The 27884-nt window shown below is 56.7% G+C and overlaps 2 protein-coding genes and 1 long non-coding RNA gene across 14 annotated transcripts; 2 read left to right on the forward strand and 1 right to left on the reverse strand.

The window, feature by feature from the left end:
• The first annotated feature begins 72 nt into the window (after positions 1–72).
• On the forward strand, positions 73–14818 carry GRK6 (G protein-coupled receptor kinase 6). Of its 5 annotated transcripts, none has more exons than XM_019964711.2 (16): positions 73–293; positions 4106–4201; positions 5152–5264; positions 5392–5469; positions 5782–5882; positions 6217–6309; positions 6415–6478; positions 6617–6757; positions 7044–7234; positions 7911–7948; positions 8039–8128; positions 9127–9335; positions 9427–9564; positions 12653–12790; positions 12883–13017; positions 13690–14818. In XM_019964711.2, exons 1-16 carry the CDS (start codon positions 242–244, stop codon positions 13759–13761), a joined length of 1749 nt encoding a protein of 582 aa, XP_019820270.1. In that variant the 5' UTR covers positions 73–241; the 3' UTR covers positions 13762–14818. The 5 variants fall into 5 exon arrangements, with proteins under 5 accessions (XP_019820270.1, XP_019820271.1, XP_070649435.1 ...); XM_019964712.2 differs by lacking the exon at positions 13690–14818 and adding an exon at positions 13209–13499; XM_070793334.1 differs by lacking the exon at positions 73–293 and having other exon boundaries at positions 5046–5264; positions 13688–14818.
• On the reverse strand, positions 14571–19788 carry LOC139184128 (uncharacterized). 5 transcript variants are annotated; one of them, XR_011567616.1, is made up of 4 exons: positions 19253–19788; positions 15996–17080; positions 15708–15786; positions 14571–15412 (listed from the first exon to the last, which is right to left on the reverse strand). It is a non-coding gene; the product is annotated as an uncharacterized lncRNA (long non-coding RNA). The 5 variants fall into 5 exon arrangements; XR_011567617.1 differs by lacking the exon at positions 19253–19788 and adding an exon at positions 18100–18353; XR_011567618.1 differs by lacking the exon at positions 19253–19788 and having other exon boundaries at positions 15996–16126; positions 16915–17477.
• PRR7 (proline rich 7, synaptic) lies at positions 18321–27872 on the forward strand. 4 transcript variants are annotated; one of them, XM_019964714.2, is made up of 4 exons: positions 18321–18536; positions 19866–19982; positions 26517–27173; positions 27392–27872. In XM_019964714.2, the coding sequence occupies exons 3-4, from the start codon at positions 26762–26764 to the stop codon at positions 27787–27789; spliced, it is 810 nt and encodes a 269-aa protein (XP_019820273.2). In that variant the 5' UTR covers positions 18321–18536; positions 19866–19982; positions 26517–26761; the 3' UTR covers positions 27790–27872. The 4 variants fall into 4 exon arrangements, with proteins under 4 accessions (XP_019820273.2, XP_019820274.2, XP_070649439.1 ...); XM_019964715.2 differs by lacking the exon at positions 19866–19982; XM_070793338.1 differs by lacking the exon at positions 18321–18536 and having other exon boundaries at positions 19792–19982; positions 21270–27173.
• Positions 27873–27884: the final 12 nt, after the last annotated feature.

The raw sequence follows: 27884 nt of genomic DNA on the forward strand, positions 1-27884 counted from the left end.
GTTATTGGCCAAGTAAAGTAAACAGAAGGCGGGCCGGGGCGGGGCGTGCCGGAGCCCGGGTGGCCCCCGGGAGGGGGCGGAGAGTGAGCGGCGGGCGGCGGCGGCGGCCCGGGAGGCCCCGGAGGCCGCGGTGCGGTCACTGCGAGCCGATCCGAGCCTCGCCGATCGCCATCCGGCCCCGGCCCCCTCGCGCAGTCCTAGCCGGCGGCGCGGCCCGGCGGGCCCGGCGGCGCCGTAGCCCATGGAGCTCGAGAACATCGTAGCGAACACGGTGCTACTCAAGGCCCGGGAAGGTGAGGCTGTCGGGTGCAGAGAAAGCGGGCGCGCGGCCTCCGAGCTCGGCGGGGCGTCTCAGCCTCCCGATCCCCTAGGGCAGCTAGCTCCACGCCCCGCACCTCTCGCGGACACGAGCCCTTCCGGCCTGTGGTCCTTTTCCTCCGCACCTGCCCTCCGGGAGCCAGAGCCCAGGAAGGGGCGGGAGTCAGGCCGCCGCCCTCGCGGCGAGTAGGGTGGTGGTGGTGGTGAAGGGGGTATGAGAAGGAGACAGGAAGGAAGAGGGAAGGGTGGGACCTCAGCCCCGGCAGAGCCTCTCTGAGGCCTCTCCCAGGTGAGAGGTTAAGAAGATGCCTCAGGAAGGGGAAGGGGCAGCCAGCCTACCCCACGTGCCCGGGCCCAGATTCAACCTGGGTTGCTCCCAGCCTGGGTCGGCGCAAAGTTGGTGCAGGGTAAAAGGTTTGGAGGAATTAACCGAGGCTCTGCCGTAGCAGAGCCCACCCGAGGTGGGGAAACTGCTGGTCATTTATGCTACCCGCATGACTGCCACTGGGGACAGAGGGGAATGGGTAACAGTTTTTGCCCTCAGGACTAGTGGGGCAGATGGGCATAGAAATAACTGGAACCTGAGTTTTGAAGGAAGGGAGCATGCCAGGCTGGTAGGACTGTTAAGTGCAAGGCCTGGCAGAGGGAGCCTGTCTAGTGAACCTGGTGTTACTGAGTGCCTCATGTTACCAGACACCTGCTCTATGAGGATCCTGGGGTGCATAAGGACCAGACCCGGTCTGCCCCTCACCTGCCATTGTTCACCTCAGTAACATAATCACCGAACACCTACTCTGTACCCTGTCCTGTCCAGGGTGCTGGGGACCAGTAAAGAAGACATTTCTAGGGCAGGGAGATCAGGACTCTGCTGGGCTTTCAGGCAGGTAGAGCTATCTGCATTGCCTCTCTGACCTCTTTTACAAGTGGGAAACTGAGGCTCAGATCAGGAACTAGCCCCCAGGACCCAGCAAGACGGGTTGACTCAGGCCTAGGACACAGCATGTCCCTGGTGCAGCCTGTAGGAAACAGATGCTTTCTGGCACAGCATCTGGTGCCCCCTGCCTGCCCTATGCATGTTGACCTGGGGAGGTGCTGCCTGGAAATGGGCATGGTAGGCTGGGTCCTCAGTGCCCAGAGCTTTCTTTATCTCCTGTCCCTTATCAAGTCCTGGGGCTAGGCCTTCCTCCCAGCCTCTGGGGGCATCTGCCGATTCTGTTCTGCCTCGTCATCCAGCTAGCCAGGGAGGAGGGGAGGGGAGAGCCTGGCCAGGCCTCCCTCCCTAGGGCTGTAGCCAGTTCAGGCTTCAAGCCTGCTGAGAACACTGCCTTGCCTGGCCAGAGAATGTAGGCACCTTCTGACAGGCTTCCTTAGGCCATGGGCGAGGCATAGGAGGTTATGACCAGACTAGGACCAGTTCCTTCTTTGGAGAATCCTTACTCCAACCTGGCCCTGTCCCTCTCACCTGGGTGACTCTAAACAAGTCTCCTCTCTCTGAACTTCAGTAACTCTTTCTGTGGCATTGTTGAGGATGGGACATTGAAAACTAAAGGAAATCCCAGTTGTCACTGAGGTCTGAACCATGGTCTATAGACTGAGTGCGTTGGAATCCCTTCATGAGCTGATTGACAGCTTGGGCCTAGGCTTTTGCCCGTTTCCCAAGTGATCTGAGGCCCTGAGTGATTTGGACTGCATGTATTCAGTTGACACCTGATAGATGCTGGGCATATTTGGGTTTGGAAAAGAGCTTGGCCTGGGGTCCTAGGGAGCTGGGTTCGAATCCTCCCTCTGGGACCTCCAGGCTTTGTAATCTTGGACAAATTGATTCCCCATTTCAGGGCCTCAGCTTTCTCATAAAATTGAGCCAGGTCTGTCAGAATTGCTGTGAGGGTGAAGTGGGACAGCACTGGGGATTGTGAACCCTCACTTAATCCTCCTTCCTTTCCCAGACCCCCAGAGACATGGGAAGGGTCCAGGCTGGGGTGGAGTGGGGAGGAGCCCCACTGACTCTGGTGGCAGTTCCAGGACAGGATATTTGCATGTGACTCTTCGCTGCTGCCTTGATGTGGCTGAGAGGAGGGGGAGGAGGAAGTAACTGGTGGGGGTAGCAGGCGGATGGAGGGTTGGGTGAGGGACTTGCGGGGGTGGGGGAGGAGTTCCCCTTCTGGGGAGGCCTTGCCGTGGGTTGAGGGTGGGGGTCTGTTGCTCACTCACAGTGGAGCAATGACTATGGGATGTGCTGGGTTCAGGCTGCGGGAGGGCTGCTACCAGGTTTCCCAATGGGGTACCGTGCAACACTTCCTCCTCTAGGCAGCTTAGATCAGGGAGCCCACTGAAGAACCTAGCCTTGCTCCTTCCCTGGAAGGCGGCCCCTCCTACACCGCCTGCCTTCAACCAGGCTAGATAGAAACAAAGCTGCATAAACCATAGGGGAAACTGAGGCCAGGCAAGGGAAAGTGGTGGCCAGAGGTTGCCACTGACTTGTTGGAGCTGGGCCCCACCCGTTGCCACAGCTCTACTGAGTACTGGACACAGACTCTGTTAGTCATCTTCACAGTACTTCTGGAGGACCTGAAGTACACATGGAGAAACTGAGGTTCCTAGAGAGCAAGTTAGGGGCTTCTCTGGTAGCTCAGATAGTAAAGAATTTGCCTGCAATGCAGGAGACCTAGGTTTGATTCCTGGGTTGGGAAGATCTCCTGGAGAAGGGAATAACAACCCACTCCAGTGTTCTTGCCTAGAGAAATCCATGGACAGACCATGGGGTCACAAAGAGTCGGACACGACTGAGCGACTAACACACAAGAGAGCAAGTTACAGTCTGAAGTGTAAAGGGGTGATTCAAACCCAAATCTGTAAGATGCCAAGACTCAGGCCCCTTCTACCATGTTCAACCTCATGACCCACAGGCCACACCTGTCTAGCTCTCTAACATGTTTTATGTTTTGGCTGCAGTGGTTTTTTTTTTTTTTTTATATAATATAGGAACTGGTATTTCGTGTAACGGTCCAGATTCCCGGCTGACTTTGAAAAGTCTGAAGAGTTGGCCACACCGAGCTGGCATTCCTGCCTAGTCAGAGTCAAGCAGTCAGCTGCGGTTGTGCTGCAGCTGTCTCCGTTTGAGGGGTCCGGTTCCCACACTCCCCACCGCTCCCTGTTGTCTCCCATCTGGTCCATATTTACCGCACCTGTCTGATTCTGTAGGCATTTGAGCTGCTGCCCAGCGGCTACAGATGAGGGATCAGCTAGGTAAAATGAGGTACCAGGCCTCCTGCCACCACTTCTTTTGCATCTGATGCAGTGTCCCGTCATAGGGGCCTGGAGCCTCCCTGGTGACTCAGCTGCCCTCTGCCATCTCTCAGGCATGTCCCACACGTCCCAGGATGTCTCCCTTCTGGGCCTGGACTTAACACAGTTTCCCCCACTATCGTGTCCTTATCTTCACTTGGAAGAGAAACTCCTACCTGGTTGGAAGCAGCTGAGCCTTGCTGAAGCTAACTGGAAACCCCACCTCCCACCCCCACCCGCCCATGGCCTGGCCTCATGCCCTTCTTGGTTCTTCCATCCCTTCTTGGCTCTTCCAGCCTAGGAGCCCCTAGCAGCAGGGCCTGGGGTCCATGTGTGTCCTGAAACCCAGCAAGAGCATGTTGCATGCAGAAGGAAGGCCCAAGGGGCCTCTCAGAGTGGACTGGGCCTAGGCTGGACCCTGAAGGCCTCTGGACCACACTGAGGGTAGCAAGGAGGATGACAATGGCAGGAATCAAGAAATAGCGCCTGTTTGCTTCCACAGGTGGTGGCGGGAATCGTAAAGGCAAAAGCAAGAAATGGCGGCAGATGCTACAGTTCCCCCATATCAGCCAGTGTGAAGAGCTACGGCTCAGCCTCGGTGAGGCCTTGGTTGAGACCGCGGGGTGGGGTGGGGTGCAGAGGCGAGAGAGTCCTGGTGTGCCAGGGGAGCCTCCCCTGAGACCTTGCCTTGGGCCAGAGGGTTGTGGGGGTTTCGGGGAGCAGAGAGATGGAGGCTGCACCACCCAGCTGAGTTTCAGTTCCTGGGTCCAGGCGGGGTGGAGGGCAGACAGCACAGGACAGCAGCGGGCGGTGGGGGTAGGCATGGGGAGGAGCCCCGCGTCAGATTTGGGGGCAGTCTGAGGGAAGCTGCAGAAGGGAGGACCAGGCCTCGGGTGAGCAGGGCTCGGAGGACAGAGCAGAATGTGCAGGGGGGGCTGGAGTCAGCTCACACACTGACTGTCTGGGGTGGTGGAACCCAGGCCTGTGCGCAGCCCTACCCAGCCTGGCCCTGGGGGTGCCCAACAAAGCCTTGACCAGCAGGGCCCAAACCCCCTCTGACGGCCTGCACGTGGGCCAGGAGTACACCATGGCTGCTTCCACCGCTGGGAAGGAGGCTTAGCCTCGAACTCACCGGAAGCCACAGCTTCCTCCCACACTTTCGCCAGGCAGGCAGCAGGTGTGGGCTGGGCCAGAGCTGGGCCGGAACCACACAGACCACACCCAGCCCCAACCATGACGTATGTACAAGTAGTGCGAACTGGAAGTCAGCAGCCGGAAGTGAGGACCCGGCTCTGGAGCCACACTCCTGCTTGTGTGATCTTGGGGCTAATCACTCAGCCTCCCTGGGCCCTGGAGTCCCAGGGCTACGATGGCAGTAACAGTGGTGTCGCCTCAGTGCTGTGGCAAGGGTTCTAAAGGAGACAGTGGCTGCCATACTGCAGGGCTGGAAGCTGTTGGCGGGGGCTCCGGGCCTAGCGGTGTGGACAGGAGTGCCTTGCCGGCAGGCTCCAAATCCAGGAATCCAGCAGCTCCCACCTCTGCCTGCAGAGCGTGACTACCACAGCCTGTGTGAGCGGCAGCCCATTGGGCGCCTGCTGTTCCGAGAGTTCTGCGCCACGAGGCCTGAGCTGACTCGCTGCATTGCCTTCCTGGACGGGGTGGTGAGTGCGGCCCAGCCCCACACCAAGGGTGGGCAGAGGTCCCGGGCCACATGTGTGTCCCGTCTCCTCACACCTGTTACTCCATCCAAACCCCAAGCCTTCTCTGCCTCCACCCCCACCCCCGCAGGCCGAGTATGAAGTGACCCCTGATGAGAAGCGGAAGGCATGTGGGCTGCGGCTCATGCAGAATTTTCTGAGCCACACGGTGAGTTAGCACTGGTGCAGGGACTAGGGTAGTGGACAGAGCTCAGTGATGGTGAGAGGAATGACCACTGCCTGTGCAGAGTGTGCCCCTGGAGCTACTCCAGGCTCACCAGGTGGCACCATGGGCAAGGAGTCCAGGTGGGTGGGCCAGGACACTGAGCCCAGCAGCTCTGCTTCACCATGCCTCAAGGAGAGCTGCAGAAAATTCAGCCACTAAGCAGGCTGTGTACCCCTGGCCACCCAGCACAAGCCCGAGATCTCTGCCCTGGGGGTGGGCAGGTCTTGCCCTGACCTGTCTGTGGCCTGTCCCCAGGGTCCTGACCTCATCCCCGAGGTCCCCCGGCAACTGGTGACGAACTGTGCCCAGCGGCTGGAGGAAGGACCCTGCAAAGACCTCTTCCAGGAGCTTACTCGGTAAACCTCTCCCTGCCCTCAGGCTGAGAACTGTGTCCTGAGGAGGGGGCTTCTGCAGACCCAGAGGGCTATGAACAGTGCAGCAGGTGGTGAGCAAACTCAGTCTCTCACCCCAGCCTTGCCCCTGCTCTGTGACCCTGATCAGGTTGCCTCCCCTCAGGTAGCATCCTGGGCTTTAGCATCGGATATCCGTCTCCCCCGCAGGTGGGCTAGCAGGAGGGTTGGCCAAGGATTCTGCCTTTCAGGCTGAGCATACACATAACAGGGGGCCTGGCCCATCGAGGGGAGAATGGGGGGTGTCAGGTGCTGACCAGAGGCTGGGCCTTCTCGACAGGTTGACCCATGAGTACCTGAGCATGGCCCCTTTTGCCGACTACCTCGACAGCATCTACTTCAACCGTTTTCTGCAGTGGAAGTGGCTGGAAAGGTGAGCTCCTTGAAGGCTGGCCCCAGATGGGCCGGGTTGAAGGCGTTCTCATGGGTCTCAGGCCCCTGCTCAGCTAGTGTTTGCTTCCCAACCCCTTGTCCACAGGCAGCCAGTGACCAAAAACACCTTCAGGCAGTACCGAGTCCTGGGCAAAGGCGGCTTTGGGGAGGTGAGTGGCCAGGCCAGAGCCCAGCAGAGTGCAGAGGTGGGGTACAGGGGACCTGACCATCCCCTTAGCCTCTCTGAGCCTATAACCCTCAGGAAGGCCGCAGCTGGTCCCCACTTGCCCCCTCTATCCTGGCTCCAGGTATGCGCCTGCCAGGTGCGGGCCACAGGCAAGATGTACGCCTGCAAGAAGCTGGAGAAGAAGCGGATCAAGAAGCGGAAAGGGGAAGCCATGGCACTCAACGAGAAGCAGATTCTGGAGAAAGTGAACAGTAGGTTTGTAGTAAGTACAGACAGGAGACCCCTCCTTTCCCCCACGGCCACACCGGCCCTCCCCACTCACTGGACTAAGACCTCTTCCCTCCCTGACCCGCCCCCTCCAGGCACCGCTACTTCTCCTGCCCTCAGAGATGCCTGGGAGGGGCGGGTTTGGGATATTGACACCTGGCCTGGGAAGCAGGATGGCCCCAGGGAGTGGGACTAAGAATAGTTTTTGGGTGGCTGGCGCTAGCCCCGCCACCGGGCATCCCACGGCCTCTGCTTCAGGGCTCATGTCCCCTTGGTCACAGGTGAGCTTGGCCTACGCCTATGAGACCAAGGATGCACTGTGCCTGGTGCTGACGCTGATGAACGGAGGCGACCTCAAGTTCCACATCTACCACATGGGCCAGGCTGGCTTCCCTGAGGCTCGGGCTGTCTTCTACGCAGCAGAGATCTGCTGTGGCCTGGAGGACCTGCACCGGGAGCGTATCGTGTACAGGTGCAGGGGCGTGGCCCTCCCGGCCAGGGGCTGCGGCTAGGCTGGGGTGAAGGCTGCAGAGGCATGTTGGTGTGCTGGCACTGTTGTGGCGGGCACAAGTCTGTCGGACCTTGGCTCGGGCTCCACGCTCACCCATGTTCACTAGGCTGCTAGGCTCAGTGTGGCTCAGAACCCAGGCTCTGGGGTCTGGTTAACCCATGTGTGAATCCTGGCCCTGTCATCCCTATGTGGCCTTGGCCAGTTAACTCCCTGCTCACAACACCATTTTTTTTCCCTGGGAAGCAAAGATTTTAAATCCTGCCTCGCAGCTGGTTGTAGAGAATGAACGAGATAATGCTGGAAAGTACACAGAACACGGCAGTGGGGAGCTCTGCTTATTATTATTAGTAATGCTTTTGGGCTTCCCTGGTAGCTCATCTGGTAAAGAATCCACCTGCAATGTGGGAGACCTGGGTTCAATCCCTGGGTTGGGAAGATCCCCTGGAGGAGGGCATGGCAACCCACTCCAGTATTCTTGCCTGGAGAATCCCATGGACAGAGGAGCCTGGCGGGCTACAGTCCATGGGGTCACAAAGAGTCAAAAATGACTGAGCGACTAAGCACACCAGGAGGGGGTGGCCCCGTTGGCTGTATGGCCAGCTGAGCAGCATCTGACCCTGCCATTCTTTCCTTACAGGGACCTAAAGCCAGAGAACATCCTACTAGATGACCATGGTGGGTGAGGGGCCCCTAGGGGCAGGGGAAGGATGGGAGAGGTGTGCCCATCTGCCTAATGGGCCTCCCTGCTTCTCCACCCACATTCAGGTCACATCCGCATCTCTGACCTGGGGCTGGCTGTGCACGTACCCGAAGGCCAGACGATCAAAGGCCGTGTGGGCACCGTGGGCTACATGGGTGAGTCTGCCTTCCCCCGACCCACCAGCCTCCTGGGTCCTCTTGCTGTCGTGTGTCCAGTCCCACCACTTCTGTTGGGAAATCTCCTGTACCTCACGGAACAGAAAGAGCTGATGTTCCTCTTTTATAGATGAGGAGACCAAGACTCAGCCAGGGCTCCACACACTGAATCCGCAGCGTTCACTCACTTGCATAGTCATTGAGGCCCTCCTACCAACTGGGCCTGAAGGTGGCTACCAGTGAAAGACAAGGGCCTCACACCTGTTTTCCATAGCCCTGTTTCCTCCACTGCCCCAACCTGCCCATGCTAGGAGTGGGAGTGCCCATCTATGGTAGGGGCCATGATGAGGCCCCAAATTCCCCTGGAGAGCACGTGACACAGTAGACAGAGCTCCAGCTGTGTGCTCCACCGTCTCCTTATTATGTGTCCAAGGGCCAGACATTCTCCTTCTCTCAGCCTCACTGTCCCTGCCTGCAGCCTGCTCCCAGGGCTGCCTTGAAGCTGAAAGGAGGCGGTAGAGGCAAAACCCCCCACCTGCCCGCTTTAGCAGGCAGTCGACACCCAGCAAATGGGTTGCCATCTTCTTTCCTCTCTTTGACATTGAAGCTAGAGGTTGCAAACTGGTAGCCACGCTGGGTCTAATTTGGCCTCCATCTGTGTTTAAATCAAATCGTTTTTCAAACAGTTTGAAGTAGTCACCAGCATTTGATAACCCAGACAGCTTCACGTTAAAAATATGATTTCTGACTTCTCTTGAAAGATCAGAAGACCTGACCCCCGACCCCCAGCCCACCCTGCAGGGCCATACCAGCTCCTCCTGGTGGGCTGTGAGCTCCCCTACTCCCCGTGGTCCCCACCAGGCTGCTGATGGTGCCTGCCTGGCACTGGCTGCTGCACTGGGTGTTTGAACTGATCCCTGGCCTTGACATGCGAGCTGGGCATTCCCAGGGCTCAATTCTGCCTCCCACCCAATCTTAATTCCTGCTGTCCCTCCCAGCCCCAGAGGTGGTAAAAAACGAACGGTACACCTTTAGCCCGGACTGGTGGGCACTCGGCTGCCTCCTGTATGAGATGATCGCAGGCCAGTCACCCTTCCAGCAGAGGAAAAAGAAGATCAAGCGGGAGGAAGTGGAGCGGCTGGTGAAGGAGGTGCCTGAGGAGTACTCCGAGCACTTCTCCCCACAGGCCCGCTCACTCTGCACCCAGGTACGGCCGCCAGCAGGAGGCGCAACCAGCCGGGGCTGGGGCTGGGGTTACCTCTCCCAAGGGTACCCTAACCGCCACTGCCCTGATGCAGCTCCTCTGCAAGGACCCCTCCGAACGCCTGGGGTGTGGTGGGGGCGGCGCGCAAGAAGTGAAGGAGCACCCCCTCTTCAAGAAGCTGAACTTCAAGCGGCTGGGAGCTGGCATGCTGGAACCACCCTTCAAGCCTGATGTGAGTGCCACCCACTCCTGCTGAAGGCAGGGCCAAGCCCAAGCGGAGCTGGGGGCTCTTGGAACATTGATTGGGACCTGCTCAGTGCAAGCATTAGAAAACCCAAGTGGGTTAACCAACCAAACAATTCACCAGGCTCCTAAAAATGAAAGGCCTGGCTTTTGGCACACTGGATCCGGGGCTCCAGCAGTGCTGTAGGAGTTCTGTCTTCCTCCTCCTCCCCACTACCGGCTTCCCTCTTGGGCAGCTGTCCCCAGGGTATCAGGCCTTCATTCTAATGACTCAGCCACCCTGGTAGACAGAGAGTGCCTCTTTGCTCATTGCCTAATTACTCGGATGCCCCTCAGCAGCCACATCAGGACCACGTGCCCACCCGTGCCACGCAAGTGGGGAAGATTGGTCTTCCAAAGGGAAACCAAGATTCCTTGCCAGCAGGGGGAAGGGCCATTGGACTGGCCAGACATCCACTGCCCCCTGCACCTGGCAACGCTGACCTCCCATCTGTGAGCAGAACACTCCCCTCTGCAGAATCTCACTCATTGACTGAGCTTCTCAGTGGGTCAGGCATCTGCTATCAGAAACATCCTGGAGTCATCAGATTCTCAGTGGGAGAAGTCCAACTCAAACTTAGGCCCAACGTGGGGCTTTTTGGTTCATTTAGCCAGAAAGTCCCAGAGTAGGACCAGCGTCAGTGGTTCACACTGTGTGGCCAGGACTCCACCTCTTGTCACTGCTTGTCACCTGTTGACTGTTCTCCCACTCAAGCTTCTCAGTATAAAGTCAAGGAAGCTTCTGATTGGCCAAGATTAGGTCATGTGCTTGCCCTCACCTCACATGTAAGAGGACTGAGTCCTGTGATTGACAGTTCACCAAGAACACAGGGGAAGAAGGAAGGTGATGATGGGCAGGCCAGATTGGTGGCTGTCAATCATGCATGTGATTGTTTACACATTCAACAAAGTATCTGAATGCCAGTATGTGCCAGATCTCAGAAGTCACAGAGTCAGTAGGACCTAGTCCTACCTTCATGGTCTAGTGGGAAGACATAGAAAAATAAGCCAGTAAGTGAAAAAGGCGTGGTGGAGGGGTGGGGGTATTTTTGGACAGGATGGCCTCTGAGTAGCTGTTGGATATGTATCAGTAGAAACCTAAAATATGTGAAGGAGAGAGTTGTGCCAGGATTTGGGCCATTAGCGTTCCAGGGAGGAGGAGCAGCCAGGCATCAAGGTCCTAGTCCAGGGACCAACCTTGAGAGGTGGAGCAGCAGTGGAGGCCAGTGTGGGCAGGGAAAGAGGGAATGTGGAGCAGGAGTGTTGAGGGGTGGAGACAGGTGGTGGGGCCATAGAGCTGGGAAGTGGGAGTGGGAGGCCCCTGCCTCCGTAGGACTGCATCTTGTAGGTGGGGCTCACCAGCGCCCAGAGGTGTGGGCCTTGCCATCAGCAGTTGAACTGCAAGCCTGACTTCTGCAGCCTGCCTTAGAGCTGGCTGTCCCACTCAGCTTTACTCCAGCTTCCCTGCACATCATCTCAGTTACTCTTGAAAATCAGTGCCCTGGAGTTTAACTTTTTTAGAAGCAGATGAAAAGTGTGCTTGATGGGGATACAGTTTTTAGCCGCTTTATTGAATTCACATACCATGCAACTCACTTCTTTTAAGCATATAATTAAGTGACTTTTAGCATAAAGATGCAACCATCACCAAAATCAATTTTAGAACATTTTCATCACCCCTCCCCTCCAAACACCCCCTACTCATTAGCAGTCATTCCTCATTCCCCTTCCCCTTGGCAGCCACTAATCTGCTGTATGTCTCTCTATATTTGCCTGTTCTGGACATTTCATGTTAACGGGATTGTATAATATGTGGTGCTTTGTGACTGGCTTCTTGCAGTTTGCATGTTTTCCAGATCACCCATGTTGTAGTTCTTACTGGTCCTGCATTCCTTTTGTATGGCTGAATAATATTCCATTCTATGAATATTGCACCTTCTGTGTATTTATTCATCCATCAATGGGCATTAGGGTTGTTTTTGTTATGGGGCTGTGATGAATAATGCTATTTGAACGTTAACATAGAAGTTCTTGTGGGGACATATGTTTTCATTTCTCTGGGACATATACCTAGGAATTGAACACTGGCTCATATGGTAACATGTTTAACCTTTGGGAGAACTGCTGACTTTTCTGAAAAGCAGCTGTATGATTTTACATGATGATGTTTTGACATCCTTAACAGTATGATTTAGAAAACAATGCAAAGATGAAAAAAGAAGTGGCCTTCTGGAGTGAGGTGGGCTCCTGGCAGGGGGCTGGGGGCACAGGGACTGTTGGCTGTGAAGCAGAAGGAGATGGAGTGTGCCATTGGCCATCCCAGGACAGAGGGACCCATCAGCTCCAAGCCCTGCATGGGGTATCCAGCTGAAGGGGCTGAGATTCAGCCTGCTCTCCCTTTACCAGTTGCCCCCAGACAGCTGTGTACAGGCAGGGGTGGGGGCTGCCTATTATTGATTCCATATGGCACTGTGGAGACTGATGGACTGTCATGGGTCAGCTATGCAGCCTCAACAGTCCATGAGCAGTGAGGGGTGATCCCCAGTTTAGAGGGAAACTTGGGCCTCAGAAGGGATTGTCACGCTCAGGAAGTGCATGGGGCACTTTTGTATTAGAAGTAAAGTTGATTTATAGTGTTGTGTGTTAGTTTCTGCTGTACAGCAAGGTGATTCAGATAAGATATATGTATGTGTTTATGTACATGTGTATACATACTTTTTTCAGATTCTTTCCATTGTAGTTTATTACAAGGTATTGAACATAGCTCCTCACACTATATAGTATGACTGTGTTGTTTATTTGTGTAATATATAGTCATATGTATCTGCTAATCCCAAACTCCTTATTTATCCTCTCCCCTTAAATGTCTGTGAGTCTGTTTCTGTTTTGTAAATTAAGTTCATTTGAATCTATTTTTCTAGATTCCACATGTGATGTCACTATATTTGTGTTTGTATGACTTACTTCACTTAGTATGATGATCTGTAGTTGGTCTCCTGTGGGGTCTTCCTGTCTGACCACTGTCTATGTTCCCCCAGCCCCAGGCCATTTACTGCAAAGATGTTCTGGACATTGAACAGTTCTCAACAGTTAAGGGTGTGGAGCTAGAGCCCACTGACCAGGACTTCTACCAGAAATTTGCCACAGGCAGTGTGCCCATCCCTTGGCAGAACGAGGTGGGGACCTGCCCGGCCGGTGGCTGGTGGGGGGGTCTCAGGGTTGGGGGTGACCTCAGGGGCAGCGCTCACAGCTGCCTGTTCTGTGGCAGATGGTGGAGACCGAGTGCTTCCAGGAGCTGAACGTCTTCGGGCTGGATGGCTCAGTTCCCCCAGACCTAGACTGGAAGGGCCAGCCACCAGCACCCCCCAAAAAGGGACTGCTGCAGAGACTCTTCAGTCGCCAGGTAATCCCCAGCAGTGTCCTACCTCGGCCCCCAGCCCAGCTCCTGGGGACAGCGGGTGGGAGGCAGAGCTGGTGCCCGTATGCGGGGGAGTGGGCATCCTCCAGTTGTGTCAGCGGTGCCCAGGGTCTCTGGCCTCATTCCCGCCTGTCCCCCACCCCTGGCTGGGCTCATGGCCTCTTTTCTCTTTCCAGAGGTGAGCAGTGTGGGCTTCCCGTGGGTTGGCCTTGCTGCCCAGCCCCGGGGAGCCACAGGCAGCCCTTCCATGGCAGAGGCAAGATGTGGGCGAAAGAAGTCTGGTGCCCGCTCCCTACCCGTCCTTCCTTCCCCTCCCCTGCCGTGCCCTGCACCTGGCACCTGCAAGCTGCGAGCCTTGCTTAGCCGTCTTGTCTCCCCGTGCCCTGCATCCACCAGCCCCAGAATAGAGGGCCCTGGCAGAGCCTGGGATTCACCTGGTCCCTCTTAACTTCAGCCTGTTGCCAGCAGCCTCTGCACTGGTGTCCACACGTGTCTGGCCTGAGCTGCTGCTCTGGGCCCCTCGTGGGGAACCCCCTCCTTGGAGCACAGCCCTGATCAGCTCCTGGTCGGCCCTGGCAGGGCCGGGCCAGGCAAAGGCCCTGGTGGCTAACTGCGCGTGCTCTGCCTCTCTCCCTCCATGTCTCCCCTGCCCTGCAGGACTGCTGTGGAAACTGCAGCGACAGTGAGGAAGAGCTTCCCGCCCGCCTCGAGCTCCCCACCCGCCTCTAGCCCCCAGCCTGGGGCCCCCCCGGGCGGTTGGCGGTAGCAGCTACTGCGAACGCTGTTTACAGTTTTGCACAGTGGTCTTCCCCATTGTCCACTCAAGTTGTGGCCTGGGAGACACAGCCGGAGCTGTCCCCAGTGCCCTCTGCCCCGGAGCCCCTGGTCTGGCTGAGTGGTCAAGGCCTGGGCCGTCCCCTGGGACAAAGGTGCGTCCCTTCAGCTCTTGTCTGTGGAGCTCGGGGCTTTCTGTATTTATGTCTTTGTATGAATGTATATAGCAACCAGAACATTCTTAAGACTCACCCTGGAGCCAGCAGAGGGGCTGCTGCCACACACTCCAGACACCTCAGGCCCAGCTTGGATAGGCAAAGCTGGGCCAGGCCAGGCCCCTGGGCCCTCAGCACTGTGCTTGCCACCGCCGACCTCTGAGTGAGACTCGTGCCTGCCGCTGCTGCCCTGGGTTTAGGCCGCCGCCTCTGGGGCCCAATACTGTCCATTCTCAGCGCCTGTCAGAGGTGGATCTGGGACCACTGGGTCCCCTAGGCCTGTGCCAAAGTGTGACCAGAGACTGGGCTGCCCCTGGGACCCCTCATTCCACTGCCCAGGCTGTCCCAGACGGGTCTGCCTCTGCCTTCCGGCTCCCGGGACACCTTGTCCCCTGTGCTGTGTCCTGTCCTGGAGTCACCTCTTGCAGAACACCCCAGCCCAGGTCATAGGAAGGGAAGGGGTGGGGGTGTCACTGACCAACCCTCAAACATTCCAGACTCCCCTCGAAACAGACACGTGCCCAGCAATAATCCGCCCCTCCCTCTCTGTGTGTGTGTGTGTGTGTGTGTGTGTGTGTATGAATGAGAGAGAGAGAGAGAACGGGGCAGGCTGAGGCTGTGTGCCTGCATCCCAACCCCAGCCCTTCCCAGACTGATGGCCCTCTTGGTCCCAGTGTTAATGGTAGTGTGGGATACAGGGCCCCAGTTTTTCCATATTTAAGGCCGATTTTTATTACTCATTTTGTCCAATGTAAGCTGCCACATGTCTCTGTGAATACAGTCCGAGCACAAACCTGGCTAGCTGCCCCTGCCTGCCTCTTTCTTGGCCCTGGTGGTCCAGGGATCTCCTTGTTTCCCTGGCCCTGCTGGAAGTGGGAAGGGGTTGGAAGTGGGGCTGGTGGAGGCTGCCCTTCCACCAAGGCCTAAGGGCCTCAGGACTGATCTTGGGGTAACCTCTCCAAACTCTGGTGGCCTTTGGGCCCCACGAGTTTCCTCAATGGGATGAGGCCTGAGGGGAAGAAGCCTTGGGTCTCCACTAGGGTATGGGTCTGACTGCCTGTGCTGAAGAGGCAGGCTCAGCTGGCAGTATCCTCCAAGACCAAGGCAGCCTGGCCACCAGTTGTGGGTTTGGAGCCGCCTGTGGAGTAGGGTGGGAGCTCCTGTTGGGAACACCTGCTCAGTCTTGTCTGGACACCTCCATGATTTGCCCAGGGCCGTACACATGTATTAGAGCCATTTCTCTGCTCTGCTTCTGAACCAGGAAATGTGGCTGGGCAGAAATGCACACTGGTGATGCTGCAAGTTAGGTCATGGCAGAGGCAGATGCAGACCAGCCATGTGGGCATCAGAATTCTCTGAAGGTAGCAGTTGAGCTGGGCCTAGAAGGAGACCTGCACAGAGACAAGAGTGACACCCTATTGACCACAAGTCTGTCCCAGACTACACAAACCTGTTCCTGTAACCTCCCAATAACTCCAGCCCCTGCTATAACCACCTATAAAGGTTTGTTCCTGGCCTTTGGGCCAGGTACCCAGTGCCACAGAGGCCACATGAGCTTTGCAGTTGGACAGCTCTGGGTTCAAGGCCTGCACAGGGTAGATAGGTATTAGTGTACAGAGGCCTCAGCCCAGCTCTGGGCAGGTGTGTGAGGGTGAGTGAATGCCAGGTAGATGGGTAGGTCCATACCTCCTGATGGTGCTAGTGGTAAGGAATCTGCCTGCCAATGCGGGAGATGCTGGTTTGATTCCTGGGTCAGGAAGATCCCCTGGAGAAGAGAATGGCAACCCACTCCAGTATTCTTGCCTGGGAAATCCCATGGACAGAGGAGCCTGGAGCGCTATGGTCCAAGGGGTTGCAGAGAGTCAGACACGTCTGAGCATGCATGCATGCAAACCTCCCACCAGACTCCCCTTAGGCTAGGTAGGCACCCAGGGAACTTCTTGGCAAGGGTTCAACCCACTTTAAAGTTCTTACCACAGTGGATCCTTGGCAGAGGAAAGTTCCAGAATTCACTTACTAACAAGTCTTCCCCAAGTTCATGTCCCCATCCAGCTCTGTTGGAAACCCAGATGGAGATGAGGCCCCCTGCTAGCTTGGAACTCAGTCTGGTAGGCAAGCAGATGGGGGAACAGTGGGACTCAGTGTGATCAGCACTGTAGCAGAGATGATTCTAGAACTGCTGGGGCTAGGGCTGAGACTGAGGGCCAACACAAAGCAAGGGAGGAGGCCCCTTGTCACAGAGTTGTCCAGTTAGGACCCTCCAGGATACAGAATCATGTTCCCGGAAAAGGAGTCAGATGGGTGATCTGGAGCCTCTAGTGGGGCAACGGCTGGAGCCAAGTTCAAGGAGACTGCCATGCTGGGTTTTGAAAGCTGTGCTAGGATGTGGGGTCTCATCTGGAAGGTGGGGGAAGTCCTGAAGGATTTTAGGTGGTGGTGTTAGAGTGTCTGCCTAACATGTATAAAAGCACCCCATGTTTCCTTTGGGCAAACTCCTTAGTCTTCATGGTTCAGATGGGACTGGGCTGGCACTTGCTGTATACACATACACTTAGAGCATGTGACCCAGGGGGCACTGTCAGGGATCTTTGGTTGCAAGTGACAGCTGTCCTATAGCTAACTTAGAATGTGTTAAAATGATATGCAGGAGCTGAGAGAACCAGGACTTAGGCAGCTCATCAGGTAGCACAACCCCCAGAAGCAAGATGTTACAGCCATGTTTATGTCTTTGCACTACTGAGCTTCAAGGAGTCCAAATGGCCAGGCTGGGAATCTGCCCACTGTACATCACGGGCACCTGATGGGGGTGTGGTGAGTCCCACAGTGAAATAAGGGTGCCCAAAGAAAAGGGAATGGATACTGGGTGACCGAACACATATCCCTTCGCCCGTACCTGGATTGGTTCACCTCTGTACACTTGGCCAAAACAAATCCAAAAGGAGCCTGGGGGATTGCCTGAACTACTGACGGACAGCCGGTGTTCTCAGTTCCTCTAGGGATGGATAGCTTGTGTCTAGAGCTGTGGGGTCAACCTCACCACCACATGGAGGCAGATTTACCTGAAAATGATGCAAGCAGAAGAAAGCTGAGTGGAGAGAACAGATAAATGCCTCATTGCATTGCTAGAACACCCGGAACCAATTGGGACCATAGCTTAAAATCCCCTGGACATTCCAGTTACAGGGAAAGTTACATTACACAAATAGGTCTTGAGGCTATTTGTTTTGAGGTTTTGTCACTTGCAACCCAAAATGTTCTGGCCAACATGAGTAGAGGATGTTTTTTGGAAGACCACCCTAAGTGTGGAGGAGAATTTGGACTGGAAACAAAGAACCCAATTAAGAGGCTGGGGGCCAGTCAGGATCAGACAGCCTAGGCAGTGGAGGCCCTGACTAGAGCTCCCTGAAGATGAACAGAGTCCCTGGAGGCCAGGTATACAGATCTAGCACTAGGTACTCCATGTGCTACTTCTTACTAGACATGTGGTAGTGTGTGCTGGGAACACAGTGCGCAGGGCCCTGAGCTGGGTTGTTGTTCAGTCGCTCAGTCGTGTCTGACTCTGCGACCCCGTGGACTGCAGCACGCCAGGCTTCCTTGTCCTTCATCATCTCCCTGAGTTTGCTGGAACTCACGTCCATTGAGTCAGTGATGCCATCAAGCTCTCGTCCTCTGTTGTCCCCTTGCCCTGCCTTCAATCTTTCCCAGCATCAGGGTCTTTTCCAATGAGTCGGCTCTTCACATCAGGTGGCCAAAGTATTGGAGCTTCAGCTTCAGCATCAATCCTTCCAATGAATATTCAGGCTTGATTGACTGGAAGGACTGATGTGAGTTGGGAGTGGACCATATATTTGTAAGTTAGAGGTTCAGTGGGGTGCCTGCCTGCTCCAACTCCTGCCCAATGCGTGTGGTGCGTGCGGTGCCTGTCAGGATGTGACCGGGGCCAGGACATGTGTGTGCTCTCCGGGTTGAGCTGTGTGTGTGTGTGTGTGTGTGTGTGTGAGGGTTCTCCATCTCAGCCGTGTGTGTGTGGCTGTGTGTGTGTCAAGGTTTTCCATCTCAGCTGCTTGTCTCAGCATACTGTGTGTTCGGCGGACGACGGCCTGCACGAAGTCTGCCAGCGTGTGCCAGGTCCGGACAGCCTGTTGCCAGTTGTGTGGCGTGGTGTCAGCATTCCCTGCGCAGGGTGAGCCTGGTGCCCTTCCTGCTGAGTCTCGGATGCGGCAGGTGGGTTTCAGGTCCTCCGCCTTTCGCTCCCGGGACAGCCTCCTCGGCAGCTAGTGACTGGGGGTGGGGGCACTCTGCTGGCTGCCGCGCGCGCGCACGCCGGACTCGGTACGCGCCGTGTACGCGCCCGTGCGCGCGCCCCGCGGCTCCAGCCCAGCGCTCGGAGCCGCCTTCGCTGCTACAGTCAGCTCCCTGGGGCCGCCGCCTCCCCCGGGTCTGGGGCTCTATCCGCGGGGCCCGCGCCGCTCGCCCTGAGCCAGGAGGACGAGCTCAAGGAGGATGCCTGGGCCCGTGAGTACCGCGGCGGCGGGCCGATCGGGTTTGGAGCGCGGGCAAAAGATGGTCCCGGGGCTGAGCCCCTCCTTGCGGGCTGCTCCGCTCCCTGGCCCAGGGTCGCCGCCTCGGACCCCCGCCTCGGCCAGCCCCTCCCCCAGCCCAAAGCGGAGGGAGGGAGGGAGGGAGGGGAGAGGGAGGGCGCCAGTGAGCCGAGGAGTGGGGCGCGAGCCGCCGCCGGTTCGCTTGGAAACGGTTGCCACAGCAACGGGGTTGCTCTCCCCGGCAACGAGGCTGCAGGGCGGCGACGCCCCCTCCCCCACCTCACGAGGGGCCGCATCCCAGGGGCGCAGGGAGAGGAGGACTCTCCCTCTCGCGGTGGCGGGGGGAACTTCGCCCCTCTGGCCTTGTCAGGATGTGCCTGCCTCCACAGCCGTCGAGGGTGGGGGTGGGGGGCGATCGGCCCCGTGGGCACGAGCTGGCTCCCACGTGGCTACAGTCGTTGCAGCAGGGCTCCTGGGGTGGCAGCAAACGTGGGGGCGGCCCAGCCACTGGGCCTGCCATGGGAGGAGGAGGCAAGGGTCCGGGGTCCGTACCCCCGCCACACCAACCCCCCATCCCCTCCCCGATCCCCCCCCCCCACCCTACCGCACCCACAGCCAGCGAAATGGCCTGCCACGAGTTGGGTGCTTCAAAGGCGAAAGTCCCTACCAGGGTAGAGGAAAGATGCTCACCTCCCTCCTCCTCATGGCCAGAGCATGTGCCAAACGGTAGCTTGGGCTCACGGTGGGTCTCTCTGCTCCTCTTCTCAAGCCACATTCTCCAGGGAGGGGTAGGAGCAGCGTGGGCAGGAGCAAAGGACACAGCTGATCCAGGGAAGCTGAAGCCCAGGCCAAATGGGAGCACCCAGCCCATTGTCTGGATCACAAGTGTCCCTTTCTTGTCTGAGCACAAAGCCCAGACTGTGCTGGGTGGCATGCAGGTTGGCCAGCAGGCAGGCCAGCACCACATGGAGATGCCCTGTCCTCCAGGGGAGCTCCTCTGAGGGCAGAATGGCTGCTGAGTCAGAGGAAATGACCTCTGGCTCCCCTCCCAATCTCCCCTCAGTGGGCAGCTTGCTGGGGGAGAGAAAGGGCCCTCCTGCCAGCTCTCCCAGGCCTGACTCAGCAGATGCCAGCCCCGACCGCAGGCCTTGGACCCAATATCCCAGTGATCACAACCACCCTGGGGTCTCCTTTCCCATCCCGGGAGGTGTCCTGGGTATCACAGGTGACCATTAGCTAGGCATTTGAGGCAAAGATGCCCTTAGATGGGTGGTGTCCTAAGTCAGGCCTGAATCTCCCACAGGCAGAAGTGCCTTTGGAATTACTCACAGGCTCCTTTCATTCTGTTCCTGCTTTGTCGGAGACCTGTGTTGAGCGCTCTGCATCCATGATCTCCTTAGTCCTTACAACATTGTGCAAGGTAAGTTTATGATCCCCACTTTAAAGATGATGACTCCAAGGCTCAGGGAAGTGAAGTGACTTGGCCAAGGCTGAGCAACCAGTAAGTGGTGGAGCTAGTTTTCCAGTGTTCGTTTCTTTGCTGGTATGGCCCCTCTCTGCTGTGGTATTGCTTCATACATCTCTTGTGACCCAGGCAGAAAAGAACTGTAGAGCCTTCTAGAAGGGCTTTCTTAACCTTCTTTCACATTCCTCCAATGAGGATATTCCCTATGTTTTAGGTCTTGGTACCCCTTTCCTTTTTCTGGCAATAGCAGCCAATAACTGCCAGGCTCCTCCAGATGCTCTATAGGACCAGCTACTGCCGGGCTGCCTCCTTCCCTCCCTCTCTCTATTAGAAGTTGAGCAGTGAGGGCTACCTCAGTCCCCTGGAAATCCCTGAGGCTCCATTCCTTGGTTTGTGGGCTCTGCGGCCTGGTCAGCTTGTAAAACCTTGGTGGTAGCAGAAGGAATTTAGCAATAATAGGCCCATGCACTGCTGGCCCCTGTGGGTGCTCAGTCTAGCTCAGGAGTTGGAAACCCAAATGGCTCCAGGGCCCAGGTGGACTAGGGCACTAATCAGCTGCAGTCTACGTCACCATGTGAGAATGTGGATTTGGTATGACCAAGTTGTCCAATTTTCAAGGTGAACCAGAAATCCAGACATTTATGTAAAAGTCTCCTGGTTTTTAAATGTTGATAACTAATCATAATATTTTTCAAAAAAATGATTATGGGTCAACAAACCATGTCCATGAACAGTGTCCAGCCTAAGTCACAAGGCTGAGACCTCTGACGCATGGGAAGGTGATGGCAGTTTTTGCTGGACTACCTCCAGGCTTGTGTACATGTGGCACCATGGCCAGTTAACACATTTGAACCTCTTAAGGCTGCAAGGTGCTGGCAGTTTCGTTTATCAAGTGTAGCTGTGTATGCTGGTCTTGAAGTATTTTCACATCCCACATCAATTCTGCTCCTCCCTTGGCACTGCCAGGCTGGTCTCATCATTTCTGTCTTATAGGTGAAGAAAATTCAGTTCAGGCATGGGAATAGCTGGGATGGGTTTACACAGCTGGGTAGAAGGAGGATTTGAACCCAGGGCTCCCTGCTCAGTGCTCTGTGTGTTCACCAGGTAGCCCCTCAAAGGAGGGTATAATCCCCTCTGCTTTCCCTCTACTCCCCTACTCCGAGCTGTAGCCACGTCCCTTGGAGGGGCAGATCTGAGAAGACACCAACCCACTAGGGCTCCCATCTCTTGTCCCATTTGCAGTTTCCCAAGCCCCGGGTTCCTGGCCTGGTGCCGAGGTTGGATCACAGAGACGCTGCCTGCAGGTGAAGGTGTCAAGCCAGTACCTTGGCCTCGCTGGGAATAAGGTTCTGGCCAGCTCCATGCCTGGCCAATGGTGGCAGCTGGGACAGTTCCTGTCACTTCTTTCTGGTTTCAGTTCATTTGTCTTGGTGTGAAAGGAGTGTAAAAATGTCACCAGTGCTTCCCTAAAATGACCTTCCTGCCAGGTTCTACAGTTCCCTGGATTTTATAAGCCCATAGGCTACGTGGGCCTGAAGTGGCCCCAGCTTCCTGCCTGTAGAGTGGGGATGACAGCAACTCCCTCCTGCCTTGGAGAAGGAAATGGCAACCGACTCCAGTATTCTTGCCTGGAAAATCCCATGGACAGAGGAGCCTGGCGGGCTACAGTCCATGGGGTCGGTCACACAGAGTCAGACAGGACTGAAGCGACTTAGCATGCACACATGCTACCTTTACTTCCCAAGGTGGTACAGTGGTAAAGAATCTGCCTGCCAATGCAGGAGACTCGGATTTGATCCCTGGGCCAGGAAAGATCCCCTGGAGTGGGAAATGGCAACCCACTTTAGTATTCTTGCCAGGAAAATTCTATGGACAGAGGAAAGTTCAATGGACAGAGGCTGCAGTCCATGGAGTTGCAAAGAGTCAGACACGAATGAGTGAGCACCCTCCTGCCTGAGGCAATGAATATAAAGAGGTTAGCAGGGGACTTGGCATATGCAGGGAGGGCATGCAGGACAGGTGAGTGGTCACCTTTCCTACCCCACCCTCATTCTATGCACCACACTCTCCTCCCTCTCTCCTCTGTCCCCTGGCCTGAATTCCTATTCCTTCACAGGACTAGCAGCTCTGGCCTCATGTCCAGGGCTTCCCCTTGTGACCCAGAGCCCCTTGCCTCTTTCTACCTCAGAGCCCTTGGTACACATCTTAATCTCCACATAGACTTTTCCATTTATTCACGTAGATGTATGTATCCTCAGCTTGTTTATAAACCTCCCTGTGAGGGCTGAGAGCTGGTGATAGCTTGGTTATCAGTGATGTTTTGGTGAATGGGCAGCATGTCCCAGGAATGAACTGGATGCAGACCTAGCTCTTGAGATGTTCCTTGTCAGACAGGTAAAAGACCAAACAGGTAACTGAACACCTCCAGTTACTCCTTCAACAAGTGGTTTTTGAGCTACCATATGCCAGATGATGAAGACAGATGTAGCCCTTGTGATGCACGCAGGCGACTACAGAACACTGTGATCAGTATCGCTGGGCTTCTCAGCCATCCCTGGGGCGTGAGGGAGCTGGACGCTGACACGTCCAGGGTGGTGACAGGTGAGACCAAGAGGCTGAGGAGCAAGAGCTGGGGCGAGAGCAGTGCGGCCGTGTTGTAGCTGGGTTCATAGAAGACCTGGGGGAAACAGGCAGTGTGGAGAACGGCAGGCCAAGCAGGAGCACCGTGTGCAGAGAAACTGGTGGCGATGGTAATGGAAGCCCAGGTGAGAGAGAACAGTGGCTTGGCCAAGCCAGCAGTGACAGGGGGACAAAAGGAGGTGGACAGATGAAGACACACAACAGTGAGGGTTAAAAACAACAGGATTTGGCAGATGGTGTAAATGGAGGGCTCTTTGCGGAGATAAAAGAGCCAGCAGCAGATCTTTGGGGTCTAAGGTTAGGGTGCTGGAATTCTTTATGCAGAGGAACAGTGCGGGAGGTATGCACAGCAGTGTACCAGGCCCCAGAGACCATTAATCTGTCTGAGCAAAGTGTTCTCATCTGTCAAATGGGCAGAATGCTCCCCTAGTTTATAAGGTAACTGAGAGAAAACTCTGCAGCATCCAGCCCTGGGGCGCACACCTCTGTACCCTCAGCTCTGAAGCTGTGGGCAGCAGTGCTCATGTTTTGGGGTGTCTCTAAGCCCTTTGCCTGGATTAGCCCACTCTTCTCCACTGATGAGGAAACTGACACAACGTGGCACCCCCCCGCCCCCCAGGCTCACTCCCATCCCCCCGCTGTGCTCCCAGTGAGAGTATGGCCTAAGAAAACCCTACAATGCAATATACTCAGAAACTCCACAAAGAAATCAAGATGGAATCCTGAAAAATGTCTAAATAACCCACAAGAAGGTAAGTAAAGAGAATGAGGAGGAAACAAACTGAAAGCAAATCATAAAACAGCAGACTGAAGGATGAGCCTGGCTGAAGGCTCTGCTCCCAGCACACAGTCGGAGTTGGTATTTACTAAGGACCAGGCATGTGTCTGCAGGGGATGGAGAAGGTGAGCTGCTGTGAGCAACAGGCAGAGGGTCTGCATCTGAAGGGCTTCCGAGACCCACCAGGAGTATGCATGAGGCGTGAAGGGATAAAGGAATAACCCTTTGGAAAGGCTTTGAGAAACTTGGCTTAGGAAAAGCCCTTGGAAAAGTCTGAATGAATCCTTTGACATTTATATAGTGGGCACCTACTGTGAATTAGATGAGATGTTACTGAGCAACTCCCTCTAGACCAGGAGGGAAGCTCAGGCAGGATTCCTGCCGTCTGGGCCTGCTGGACCACCAGGATGAAGCAGCAGCCCCAGAAGCATTTGTCATTGCTCCCCTCCACACTGGGCACTGGAGTCAGTGTGAGGTCAGAGGGCCAACTCGGCTGAGACTGTATGCAGACTTTCTCTCTCAGAACCACGGTGGCCAAGTCTGTAAAATTCAGCGATAGTTCTGTCACTTGGCTGGTATTTAGCTAAATAGAAGTAAAACTACCCTCCAAGGCCTGTCTACTGCATGTCAGGGCTTGTTCTATGCCTCTTGTATGATCTTACATGATCATATGTGGTGATCACGTCTTACATGATCTTCAGCACCACTTCTCGCTGGGGGTCATATCCATTTGATAGACTAGAGAGGCGACAGTGGCACCTAGCGGATCTTGGGTTTGGCCTGTCTGTGCCTCTAATGCCAACGAGCTGAGCTAGACCCCTCAGGGCAGTCCCTGTCCTTTGTTCCTTATTAACCCTAGAGCTGCCATTCCACCTCTCTTTCACCCTGTAGCCTTTTCCCACTCTTGAACAGAGGGCTGGTCAGCAGAACTACCAAGTTTTGGTGAGAAGGTACAGAAAGGTGCATTTTGACTATAGGCTGGCCAGTGTGGCCAGTGTCCCCCCACAGGTACCAAATCTCCTGTACTGAGTGTTCACACATACTTATTTACGTCTCACTCATCATTTAGGAGAGAGTTTTCAACACAGACTTTGGATTCAGAGTCAGGCTAAATCCTAGCTCTTCCCCTTATTAGCTGTGTGACCTCGGGCAAGTCATTTCCTTTTCTAAGCCTGTCTCATCCATCAGATGGGCATGACCCCCACAGTAGGAAGGTGGTATTGATTACATAAGATTATTCTGCATGGAAGGAGTCTAAAACGAGGCTTCACACAGCAGACAGTCCTTGGCATGTATTTCTAATTCAGCTAAACTCCATCACCTCCAGCCCCAGAAGTGCTTCTGTGACCCAGAGCTGTTCCTGCCCTGCAAGCCAAGGAGGTACCTAGTTAGTGCCAGCTTCATCAGAGCACTCCTGAAAATTCCTGTGGGCTCAGGAAAAGGAGAACAGATTTAATTAACCCCAATGACTGGCAGCATCGTGTTTTTATCTGGGCTGCGTCGCCATGGCAGCCTCATGGTGGGGTTGTGAAGGGGGCGGGTGAAGCTATTGTTCCTGCCGTTATCTGTTCTGAAATGGAGGCCCAGGAGAAAGGGACTGGCACGGGCACTAAGGGGCACATGGCACAAAGCAGCCAGGGAGTCAGACAGGAGCCATCTGGGGAGAAGGGTGGGATATACTGGGCGGCCTGGCTCCCCCCCACCCCCCACCACTTGCTCTCAGACCAGTCTAAGTTTAATGTGGGGTCCTCAGCTTGGGCTCAGGCTCACTGTGACACCCAGAGCTGAATACATGTGTGCCTTGGCTGGGCATGCTGAGGATGGGGGGCGGGGAGTCCAAAGAGACCCACAAAATAGCTCAGGAGGCAGCACTCTTAACACCCCAGGCTAGGGTTTTGTGGCCAGGGTTGGATTCAAATTATGGAAACGTCACCTGCCATCCACACAGCTGCTAACTGTGTAAAATCTGTGAAACAGGAATAATTCATTACCCCAAAAGGTTACTGTATGTGAAACGCCTTGGATGTGAGGCATTCAAGAAGAGCTCATTCCTGTTCTGAGGGGGTGGTGAACAGTGCCTGCCACTGTCCCTCCAAAGTCAGGGCTCCCCTCCTACATACCTCTTACAATGCAAGGTTCCCCTCTCAACCCTGGCTGTGGAGAGGAGGTGGACCTGGAAGTGCCCATCTGGAGTGATGTGGGCCCAGGCGGTACCGATTACTTGAGCTAGTTTTCCTACCCTCTGCAGAGAGGGAAAGGAATTGGGGGAAGGGACATGGCGGCCTGGAGCTAGAAGGGCAGGGCCAAGTCGGGCTGCGCATGGGTAGGAGGCTCGGGAAGCGGAGACCGAGATGGGATTCAGCGAGCGGAGGCGCTTAAAGGAAAGGAAAAGAGGGAACGGCCCACGCTCGGCGGCATGTTCGGCTCAGACAAAGACAAGCTGGTAGCACGCAGTAGCCACTAAGAACCGTCCGCCTGATCCCCCCTACAACAGCTGAGACAACCAGGAGGCCGCGGTGCGGGCCGGAATGTTCCAAGCTCTGGGCAGCCAGGTTTGGGAGCACGAACAAGGTCTAGGACGCCAGACGTTGCCAGGTGCGTATGCACAGGCTGAAGCTGGGCCCCGGCGGGTTGCTTGTGGGGCCTAGGAGGTGAACCACCTTTTCCCCGCCGCAAAGCAACCGCGCAGTGGCTCCCCTTCAGCGGCCTGGGTGTCTGCCTATGGTTAGACTGAAGCCCTTTCGGGGCTGGGGTACCCTGCACCCGCGAGATGCGGATGGCGAATCTCTCAGGAACACTGAAGCCGAACCTGGCCTTCGCGCGCCTCCTGCTGGCCGGCCTGGAATCACCTCGGATGGGAGGCTGCGGCGGTGGCAGCCGGGTCTCAGATACGGGAAAGCCCTACCGGGGAAACCTCGGGCGTGACGTCATCCCTGGTGACATCACCGGGCCCCCGCGGAGTGCGGGGGTTCCGCAGAGGCTTCCCCGGGATTGCGCAGGGCACCCGCGCGGGCAGGGAAGTCGTCGGGGGCTGCAGCGCGCCTTCACCGCGTCCCGTGTCTGTCCTACAGGTTCCACGCGGTCCCGGGTGAGGCCTGCCAGCGCGCCTGCCGGCGCCATGGGAAGGAACGGGCGCCGCTGCTGCTGCTGCTCCCCGCCTGCGCGCGCACGACTTGAGCCCAGCTGCGGGCAGCCCCCGGCCGCGGGTCCTCGAGTGACGCTGGCGGCGTCTGGGAGCTTGGCGCGGGCCCGGGGCCACGTCGAGGAACCCATTGTCCAGTGAAGCAGCCGAGGACCCGCCGCCCGCGCCGCCGCCATGGTTATGTCCCAGGGCACCTACACGTTCCTCACGTGCTTTGCCGGTTTCTGGCTCATCTGGGGTCTGATCGTCCTACTCTGCTGCTTTTGCAGCTTCCTGCGCCGCCGCCTCAAACGGCGCCAGGAGGAGCGGCTGCGTGAGCAGAACCTGCGCGCCCTTGAGCTGGAGCCCCTTGAGCTTGAGGGCAGCCTGGCAGGGAGCCCCCCGGGCCTGGCGCCCCCGCCACCCCCTCACCGCGGCCGTCTTGAGGCGCCGGCGCACGCCCACCAGCACGTGCACGTGCACCCGCTGCTGCACCACGGGCCCGCGCAGCCACACGCGCACCCGCACGCACACCACCACGCGCTGCCGCACCCGCCGCCGCCGCACCTATCCGTGCCGCCCCGGCCTTGGAGCTACCCCCGCCAAGGTGAGTACCGCGTGCGCCAGGGGGCGGCCGGGCTCACTAGGGTGGTCGAGGCCTCGGCAGGGGGAGGGCTCGCTGCCGTCCCGCGGGGCTTCCACGGGACAGCCTCTCCAGCGAACCTAGGAAGAGGGAGCGGGCTGGGTCTGGGGTTGGCGGCTGGCCGAGGTTTCTGCAGGAGGCTGAGTTGGCCTCACACCCGTGGATTATTTCCTACTCCACAGCGGAATCGGACATGTCCAAGCCTCCGTGCTACGAAGAGGCGGTGATGATGGCCGAGCCGCCGCCGCCCTACAGCGAGGTGCTCACGGACACACGCGGCCTCTACCGCAAGATCGTTACGCCCTTTCTGAGCCGCCGCGACAGCGCGGAGAAACAGGAGCAGCCGCCACCCAGCTACAAGCCGCTCTTCTTGGACCGGGGTTACACGTCGGCTCTGCACCTGCCCAGTGCCCCACGGCCCGCGCCGCCCTGCCCTGCGCTCTGTCTGCAGTCGGACCGCGGCCGCAGGGTCTTCCCCAGCTGGACCGACTCAGAGCTCAGCAGCCGAGAGCCACTGGAGCACGGAGCTTGGCGCCTGCCGGTCTCCATCCCCTTGTTCGGGAGGACTACAGCCGTATAGAGGGCGCCCGGCGTCCCGAGCCCCACCCGCGGACTCCTGGCCTGATTGCGGGGCTTTTTAAATGCTTCCCTTGGACTGCGGAGGGGGGGGGGGGG

This window comes from Bos indicus, chromosome 7, assembly GCF_029378745.1.
Source record: "Bos indicus isolate NIAB-ARS_2022 breed Sahiwal x Tharparkar chromosome 7, NIAB-ARS_B.indTharparkar_mat_pri_1.0, whole genome shotgun sequence".
NCBI classification, from domain to species: domain Eukaryota; kingdom Metazoa; phylum Chordata; class Mammalia; order Artiodactyla; family Bovidae; genus Bos; species Bos indicus.

What these genes read in the sequence shown, in the direction of transcription:
- GRK6 (XM_019964711.2), top strand. Translation starts at nt 242, where the DNA reads ATGGAGCTCGAGAACATCGTAGCGAACACGGTGCTACTCAAGGCCCGG. An exon ending in GCTACTCAAGGCCCGGGAAG is followed by an intron (nt 294 to 4,105) that starts GTGAGGCTGTCG and finishes TTGCTTCCACAG; the next exon opens with GTGGTGGCGGGAATCGTAAA. An exon ending in CATCCTACTAGATGACCATG is followed by an intron (nt 7,949 to 8,038) that starts GTGGGTGAGGGG and finishes ACCCACATTCAG; the next exon opens with GTCACATCCGCATCTCTGAC.
- PRR7 (XM_019964714.2), top strand. Translation starts at nt 26,762, where the DNA reads ATGGTTATGTCCCAGGGCACCTACACGTTCCTCACGTGCTTTGCCGGT. An exon ending in TTGGAGCTACCCCCGCCAAG is followed by an intron (nt 27,174 to 27,391) that starts GTGAGTACCGCG and finishes CCTACTCCACAG; the next exon opens with CGGAATCGGACATGTCCAAG.